Here is a 9,130-nt window from a genome sequence, read left to right on the forward strand (position 1 = left end):
CTGGCATACAGCAGGTGCTCGATAAATATTTATTGCAAAAATGAATAAAGATTAAACAGGAATGATAATGTCCTCTGTATTAGATACTGTTAATGCCCTATCTAGACTCCCTCATCAGGCCAGAGCACCCAGCAGTTTAAGTATTGGCTGTAAATAGCTCTTAAATGCCCCCTCCTCTGAAGAATTGCCCTCTGCCGAACTGGATCATGGGCTCACTCTGCAATTCCATCCCAGGATAAGCCTGGACTGATGACCGATGGACCCAGGCAAAAAAAGGCCAGCCCCCTGCACCTTACCATAGAACCCGCTCTGAATTGTAATTCATGCCCCAGAGCTTCCCACCCCATGGGATCAGGCCACATCCTTGCATCGCCCCTCCCCCACCCTGCCCTGCTTCCCTCACTCCCCTTCTCCTGAGAGCAACCTTCAATAAAATAAATCACTTTCCCAAGGATCCCTGTCTCTGGCTCAGCTTCTAAGGGAACCTGACCTAAGACACATGCCTTGGGTGCCTCACTGAAAGTAGGATGGATGGACGTTTAGATGGGTAGATGGATGGATGATGGATGTTGGGATGGATGGATGTTTGGCTGGATACCTAGAAACTGCTTTTGTATAATCTAACTCCTTCATTGGAAAGACGAGGCGCCTGAGTCCCAGGGAGGCTCCGTCCAGAACACAGGCCTCCAGAACTTTCCCTGTCTTCCCCCACAAACAGCAGCTGCCTCCCCTTCGGCTCCACCTGTCCCTATCATCCCGAGGACCTGGCAGGCACGCTATCCTGGAGTGGACAATCTCCACACTCAGAGCCCCAATCCTGGGCTCAGGCCCCGGTGGCTCATCCAGGGTGGGGCCTCTTTCTGGAAGGCCTGCAGAAGCTTCTGGGAAAGCAGCCTTTCCTCCGGTCAGTGGGCCCAAGTCAGCAGTCAGACCAGATGTTTTGGTCTGAGTTGTCTCAGCTGGAGAAAAGCAACAAAGAAAAGGGTGTTGAGCAAAAGATGGATTTACCCAGGGGAGATGTTTTCTCTTTCATCTTCTGACTACTAATTAAAGCTTACAACTATTTATCTCTTACTGTTTGCCAGGCATTGTGCTAAGCTCCTTATTTCTGGTGTCTCTTTGAACCTCAAAACAACTCTGTGAGGCAGGAGAGATCCCCATCGCTCAGAGAGGGAGACCTAGACGTTGAGAAGTTGAATCTTTGACTAAGGTCACTAAGCCAGTGTGTGGCGAGCCTGGGGTGTGGACTCGAGCTGTCATAACACAGTCACAGTACCTTGCTCAGTTCTAGACCCAAAAGACTTCAAGGCTCTTGACATGCCACCCAAAACTCTAAACTCCTGAGACCAAGCCAGCCCAGGTGGGTCTCTGCCCCTGACTGCCTGTACCATCTTGTCACTTGATCCCATCCAGAGAATAGTTTCCCTGTTCAGCGGAATGAGTGGGCACCTTACCTTTCCCCGAGGACTTGGCTCGGTTGGGTTTGGGAGAGTAGAGTGAACACAAGACCTTCCAGGGCCCACTGTGCTGGAGCGAGGCTTTCCCCGAGGGCATGAGGGCTTGCCTCTGCCCCTTCGAGAAGGAGAATTTGAGCCCAGGAGTCGGGGATCTGGAGGAGGAGGTGTTTTGGCCAGGGCTGGCCTCAGGCTGGGGAAATCTCCCATTTCCCTGTTTAGTCCTCTTTTCCATCTCAGTTTCAAGGGTTGGAGCTGCAGGAGGAGAAGCTGGGCCCAGCCGGGGAGAGGACGCTTGTTTTGGTCCAGGCCTGAGCTGGACCGTGTTCTCTGGGTTTCCCAGAGGTCCTTGCATCTTGGAGGCAGCTGGCTCTTCTGAGACCCCTGTTCTGAGGCCAGAGGCACAGCGCGGTGTGTTCTTGAGGACATTGAGGTAAGGTTCTTGGGGCTGGCGTTCTGAGTCGTGGGAGGGGGCTTTATGGTTGACCTTTTTCCTCAAGCCCAAAACACAGGGCTCCTCTTCCAAGCTTGCTGGCTTCACACAAGCCTTTTTTTCCAAGGAAGGCTCCCCATTGGCCCCCAAGAGAGGCAGCATCCTTTGAGAGGAAAGGATTTCCTTAGTTCCGGATAGCACCTCCAGTGCTCCTGAAGGACAGCCATTGGATGTCTCCGCTTCCCTCCTGGGAGACCCTCCTCTGCTCTCTTGGGAAACATCCAGGAGAGCCACATAATCTCCCTCCAAGTCTTGGCTGGCCACATCGTCCATCCTGAAGGCTGCCTCCCCAGGCCCGGCTTGCTCCACTTTGATGAGTCCTGGGTACTTGTTCCCATGTATCTTGCCCTTATCCTTGGCCAAGCTCTGGCCAAGAAGCATCGGGCTTTCCGGGGACCTGGCCTGGTGCAGCTCTTGAGGGCTGCTCGAATCGAGTGCCTCTAACTGAAAGGAATCCCCGGTCGGGGAGAGAATGGTCACTGCTTGGGGTCTGTCATCTACAAACTCTGGGCTGGTTATCTTGGTCCAGGGCACTGGGGCAATCCCCTCTTCTGAAGCTACCAGGCAGTTGTGTAGGGGACTTCCCTCAAAGTCACCGTTGATGGCCTCCAACCACTCTTGGGTGAAAAGTATAGGGTAGGACGATGTAGGAACAGGCTTTGTATCCACTGTGCGGAGGTCCACGGAGAGGCACTTGATCATAATGCAGACGGACTGCTCCTCCCGGGGCTCGACTTGTAGGTAGAAGTCACCCTGCCGCAGTAAGAGGGGATTGAGGGGTGCCAGGTGGACCACAACTTCATCCCGCAGGCACAGCGGCCAGCCCTCGTGCAGGAAGAGGCGGTGTGAGTAGGGGGCCTACAGAGAGAAGGGGACAGCGTCAGAGAATCTGGCCCTGAAAGCCCCACCCATGGTCTGCATCCTTCCTTCTCCCAGAAGGAATCTTGAACAGGTAACACAAGAGAGGTACTTAGAACGCAGCATCTGAGGAGGCCCCACACTCAGGCCCTGCAAGCCGCACAGTCCTGAGAGTGGGCACCTCTGAAATGTTGCACCTTTGGTGCCTCTATTCCCGGCCCTGACCTTGAAAATACTTGCTAGCCTACTGGCCCGAAGGAGAAAAGCTCTGAGTGTGAGGCGCTAGTTAGCAAGTGCCTCCCCCACGAGGATTGTCCTGCTGACTCGTGCTCCCCCCTTCTCTCCAACTGTCCAAACGTCCTCTCAGCCCAGCTCAAGCCTCAGCCCTCCCCGTTAGGGAGCCATGAGTTCCAAGGTCTGAATTGCTTATTTGTGCAAATAACTTAACTCCTTCGAGCCTCATTTTTTCTATCTGCAGATAGGAATAATGATACATATTGGTATTATTGGGCTGGTACGAAGATGATGTGCAATAATAATTACAATTTTCTTTTTAAATTCCTGATACAATCCCTGGCATATAATAGGTAGATAGATGTTCAATAAATATGAATTCCCTCTCCCTTTGACAACATTTCCTTTTGGGAAAACTGTGGGGCTTTTCAATTAAAAAATGAAAAGTTCATTTATTGCTTTTATACCCTTCTCTTTTTAAGTAGAGAGATTACAAAAGTGAAGTAGAAGCAACGCTGAGTGGGAAGTCAGGACATCGGACCCTGCCAGTAACTTGCTGGATGACCCTGAAAAAGACATTCCACTTCTCTGGGCCTGTATATGTATTATTTATTTGTTTATTTATTTCGTATTAGTGGTGACAATATAGCAAGTGAGGCAGAACTTTTAATTTTTTTTAAACAGAAGGTACCGACAACTCCGTGTATAGGTAGACACAGCAAGTCATCCCGTGGCTTGAGCCAGCCTCTACCTAGTGATCCCGCTTAGCTGAGCTTCTTCACTGGGCTGTGCGGGACCAGTATTCTACAGTGACACCCTGTGTCAATCACAGAAACAACACTCTACCAGACTGACAAGTCTTTCTCTGCCTGGCCTTTGGACAAGAGTCTAATTCCTGTAGACTGAGTAAATCCAGGATAATCTTATATAATTCGGATGTGTATGGGGTGACACTGAACTTCTGGCTAATTAAGCGGATGTTTCCTTGAATTATTAATTGGAGAAATAATGATGTCTGACCATACTTGTACCCCAAATTGATAAACTAGTTCACATCAGTTACATTGTAGATCTGGCTCCGTCAGAAAAGCTTCAAGAGTCTACAGGTTATTCTACCCTGTTCACTTAGACCTCCAATGTTTGCAATATGCTTTCCTCGCCTTTCCACTGAATGAGACAACAGCCCGGCAACAGCGCCGTGGTACAAATAACAAAGCACTATAGAGATGACAGTTATGACCATTTTATTTGACTCTCATGAGAACTCAAGGGTGCAGCTAGTTCAGGCATTATTATTCTCACTTTACTTACATGGAAATTGAGGCTTAGAGAGGTAAAAGAATTGGCTTGTAGGTCACACAGCTGATAAGCTGAAGAAGCAAGACTGTGCTTAGACCTTCACGTCTGCGGTCGCCTGTGTCTGTCCCCACTAGACTTCCTCTCAGGGTGGCTGGCTGCCTCTGGGTACTGGTGGTTACAAAGGCAGACTTTGAGGCTGGCACATTCTTATTTCAGATGGAGAAAGGAGGAAGTAGGATAGTAACAGGCAGCAGCTACTGAGCACTTACTGCATGCCAGGCTCCGTGCTGCTCGTGTCTGTGAGGTAGGTACTGCGTTATTAACATTTCCTCTTTCCACTCAAGGAAACTGAAGCTCAGAGCAAAGACATGATCCCCCACGTTTACAGTGATGAAGAGTGGATTTGAATTTGGCATTCGTATAGCCCTGAGGCCATACTGTTAATTTTACGCTACTATCCACTGCTCTGAGGTGACACAAATTCACCTATAATCAAAGTTGCCTATAATTAAAAGATGTAGTTTTAAAGGCCACATAAAAGAAGTGGGTGGTCGTATAGCTTGTTGGGGAGAAGAAATGAGGATGGGGAAGGATGTGCATGAAATAATGTAATGTGGATATGCAGGAGTTGGCTGCAAATGTTTCAGTGAGAATCTTCCTTCTCTTACAATAACAATGAATGTGTATGAAACTCTATATGCCAGGCACTGTGCTAAGCACATTAAATGAATGATTTTAGTTCCAATCCAATCATCTCTAATTCTGGCTCCTAAGCCTGAACTTCTAACACCAGAGTTGATTTCTTTTTACCACTGAAATGATGAACATGGTCCCACCTTTACATGTTACGCTTGATGTGCCTTGCCCCTGACAGGCATCAGCAATTCAGGAAAGGCTGGTGGGACCTAAGAACCTCTTAGTGATTCTTGAGGCTGGGGTGGTAGGAGGGTGAGCATTAAATAACAGCACAGCAGGGCACGGTCAGCAAATCTATGAAGGGTGTGGGCAAGTTCCAGCAGTGGGCATCTGAGGGTTTGGTCTCCAAAGGCCTTTCCCCACCCTTTTCTTAAAATAGTCTCCACCCTCTGACCATAGAGGTAGGTGTATGACTCTAGCCTGGCCAATCCTGGTACTCCATTCATCTGGCAGCAGTGATTGGTCCAGGCGTGGACATAGGACCCAAGCCTGACCAATCAGTCCCTGGGCTCCAGGCTTGTGGGAACGCCTAGCCTGTAAGAATGATGCTGGCAAGCAAGAAGCAGAGCCAAGAGATAGGGACCTTCAGGGGATTGATCAGTGAATTAACTCAGGTCTGAGGCCTGATCACCTTGCCTGGGTCTGTCATTTGCAGCCAATGAGTCCTGCCTAAAACACTTCTTTCCATTTTGCCCCAGGAGAGATCCGGGTTTGAAGAAGTCTCCTGGGAAGAAAGTGAGAGGCCTGAGGACTCAAGGGCTCCAGGAAAGGTCTGGAACATTCTCTTCTATTTCCATTGAAATTGCACCACTTCAGCCAAGGCAGCCTGATGATGCCCACAATGCCAGACCCAGGGCAAGCTCCTGGGGGCCAAGGAACCCACAGGGAACCCTTTATCCAGACCTTCCTCCCCGCTAGCGAAAGCGCAAATGTGATAGATTCCTAGATGTCAGAGAATAAAGGGCCAAGTGACCTTCCCGCTCCATTGGGAGGGCATCCCTTCCAACTTACACAGGCTGCTTCTCGTACTTGCTCACACAGGCGCTTGGCAGGAATCAGGAAGTCCAGGAGGAAGCTCAGCCCGTCCCCCCGGAAGTCTGAATCCAGTAGATGGAACACCTGTCCCAGGACAGTGGGTGCCGTGGCCTCAAAAGGAGGATAGAGGCCCGCCAGGGCATGCTGGATGGCTGTGTCCAGGGATGGGGGGTCCTGTAGGGACAGAGGGAGAAGATAAAATGTGATCATAGCAGTAACAATAAGGATAGTGCCCCCTTCCCCAGGCCCCATATGGCTAAGGCCCTCACTAACTCTCTGATCTCCTCTCCTGCCCTCTCCCCCTCACTCACTCCCTCCAGCCACACTGGCCTTTATTCATGTTCCTCAAACACACTCGGCACAATCCCACCTCAGGGCCTTTGCACTGGCTGTTCCCTCTGCCCAGAATATTCTTCCTCAAGACATCCTCATTCTCTCACCTCCTGCAGGTCTTTGCCTAAATGTTACCCGCTGGTCTAAGGCAGAGTGGAGAAATTGGGGGAGGTTGCCAGGTCAGGGCCAGAGGGAGGAGAGGTCACCCCACATCCCACCACCTGGCAGATCTGCAGACCTGCCATTTGAAGCTAAGCCATCAGTGGAGCCCAGCCTAGATCTGACAACCCCCAGTCAGCATGCAGGTGCCTAAGTGATAATAACTGATGGATGTTTTTTATTATTGAGTTTTGGAGTGGCTTTTTATATAGCAATAACTAATCGATACGAGTTGATATAATTGATAAATGAACTCCAGTGTCACATATCCAGCTGCCTTCTAGATCCCTCCCCTAAAGGCCTATCAGACACAGACCATCAATACATCAAACTCAACTCAATACCTTCCTAAGTTTACCCCTGCTGCCATGTCCCTACCTCAGTGATGGCACCACCGTCCAGTCAGCTCCCAGGCCAGAAATCTGCTCATCATCCTACCCCCTACTCCTGCCTCCGTGGCCAGCAAACAACTCTCAGCCATGCCTTTTACAGTCTTCTCGCCTCCTGCAGCTCACCAACGTACTCCTTCTGCTCTGTTTCCCTGCCCCCACCCTGACCCAGGCATCTATCATCTGTTCTGTTGAATCACCTCTTCCTTGCCTTCCAACCTCTAGTCAGCTTCGCTTCCAGCCATTCTCCATCAAGACCTTAGAGTGACCTTTCTCAAATACAAATCTGATCTCGTCAGTCTCCTGCTCAAAGCCCTCTAATGTTTCCCACTGCCTCCAGGCACTCAGATGCCCCGTGACCTTGCCACCGCGTACCAATCCAGCCTCACCTCCAGCCTCAGTGCCTCTCTCATGCTTCCACCGCAATGACATGCGCATTCCCTCACTCGCCTCCAGGCCTTCGCACAGGCTGTTCATTCCCCCAGGATGCCTTTCGCTTCCACTCCTTCACCTGGCTAACTCAGTCTCATTCTTCAAGATTCAGGTCAGCCCGCATCTCTCGCAGATTTTTCTCTGACCTCCCTCCCTTCTTCCCCCAGGTCAGGTGTCCCCTTTTCTGGGCTTTTATGGTGTCCCTGTCACAGTGGTTCCCTCACTGATTGCTGTCTGCCTCAGTGGACTCTGAGCTCCCCGAGGACAGGAATGGTAAACAGAATAATGGCCCCAAATATTCCTACATCCTAATCTCTGGAACCTGTGAACATGTTACCTTACATGGCAAAGAAGAATGAATGCTGCAGGTAGAATAAAGGTTGCTGACCTTAAAACAGGGAGATCATCCTGGATTACCTAGGTGGACCCAATCCAATCACAAGATTCCTCAAAAGTGTGAGAGGGTGCAGAAGAGGCGAGGGTCGGAGGGAAATGTGACCATGGAAGAATAGTCAGAGAGGTGCGATGTGGCTGGCTTTCAAAAGGGAGGAAGAGCCAAGGAATGTGGGTGGCTCCTACAAGCTGGAAAAGGCAAGCGACATATTCTCCGCAAGAGTCTCCAGAAAAGAATGCAGCCTGCCAACACCTCGATGTGAGCCCAGCGAGGCCTGAGTGACTTCTGATAATCAATTTGTGTTGCTTTAAGTTAAGAAGTATGTGAACATTTGCTTCAGCAGCAATAGAAACACAGCCAGCACTGGCTCCTATTCCCCTAGAGTCTTCAGCCCCAGGCACAAAATAGGTGCTCAGTAAGTGTCGAAGAAGGATAAGTACGATGTCCCTCTCTCAACCACGGTCTTCCCATCTGTAAAATAGGCAAGTCAGACAAGGCCAGAGGTTTTCACCCAGGTACAGCCATATAATCTATGGTTATGATTTCCAGCTCTTACGAAGCCTAATGGAAGCCATTCTGGTTTCCCTAGACTGGTTGAAAGCTCTGAGTCTATTTAACATTTAGGGATGTAAAGGAAGAGGAGAATAAATGAGACTCATTTTTATAGGTGAGGCATCTGCAGATAGGGAAATAAAACAGGAACTTAGAGGAGGAAGAAGATGACATTTCTCAATCTTAGAAATATTCTAATGCCAGGAGGCTGTAGAACAGGGGACACCAGCCCAGAGCATGTAAACATAAGTCAGTGTCAACACCATCTTCGGTACTCACACTGAACACAGGGTAGGTCCTCTATCACTATTTGCAGAATGAATGGATGGCTGTCTATAGCCCCCACTCCGAAGGAAAGAAGGTCCTGGCGCTGTCCTGGCCGTAAGCTCAGAGGGGACGATGTAGCACATGCCCAGAAGGGGCTATTTTCACATTGAGGTGGGGAGCGGTCTTCAATTTGGCAGACTGGTTGTCTCAATTGGCCTGGTAACCTCTTTCAATGCCCCTCCAAGTAATGTCAAACCCCAACAGTTACCCTCCACCCATGCAATTCTAATGACAGTGGTGAGAATGGGAACGGGAGCTGGAGGCCATGTCTGCCATCCGAGAACACGCAGACACACGACGCCTTCCCCACTCCACCCGGCCTCTCCCAGGGCACTGGCTCCCCTGGGTTCCACTTCACCGTGCCGCCTGGGGTAGGTGCTTTCCTTCTCTGGGTCTCTTTCTTCGTGTCCCATGGAGTCGGGCGAGGTGTGTTTCATTTTGTTTTCAGAAATTTAATCATTCACTGTCACCTTCA

At 50.0% G+C, this 9,130-nt stretch overlaps 1 protein-coding gene across 2 annotated transcripts in view; it reads right to left on the reverse strand.

Moving 5' to 3' along the window:
- KIAA1755 (KIAA1755 ortholog) overlaps nt 1-6,626 on the reverse strand; it is a 24,548-nt gene extending 17,922 nt beyond the window's left edge. For both annotated transcript variants that reach the window (XM_025040032.1, XM_025040033.1), the window contains exons 1-3: nt 6,046-6,626; nt 1,455-2,805; nt 765-959 (exon numbers count right to left, since the gene is read on the reverse strand). In XM_025040032.1, coding sequence (XP_024895800.1) covers nt 765-959; nt 1,455-2,805; nt 6,046-6,321 — 1,822 coding nt within the window. In that variant the 5' untranslated portion in view covers nt 6,322-6,626. The remainder of the gene's footprint in view (nt 1-764; nt 960-1,454; nt 2,806-6,045) is intronic.
- Nucleotides 6,627-9,130: the final 2,504 nt, after the last annotated feature.

The sequence above is a fragment of the Pteropus alecto genome, unplaced genomic scaffold (genome assembly GCF_000325575.1).
Source record: "Pteropus alecto unplaced genomic scaffold, ASM32557v1 scaffold45, whole genome shotgun sequence".
NCBI classification, from domain to species: domain Eukaryota; kingdom Metazoa; phylum Chordata; class Mammalia; order Chiroptera; family Pteropodidae; genus Pteropus; species Pteropus alecto.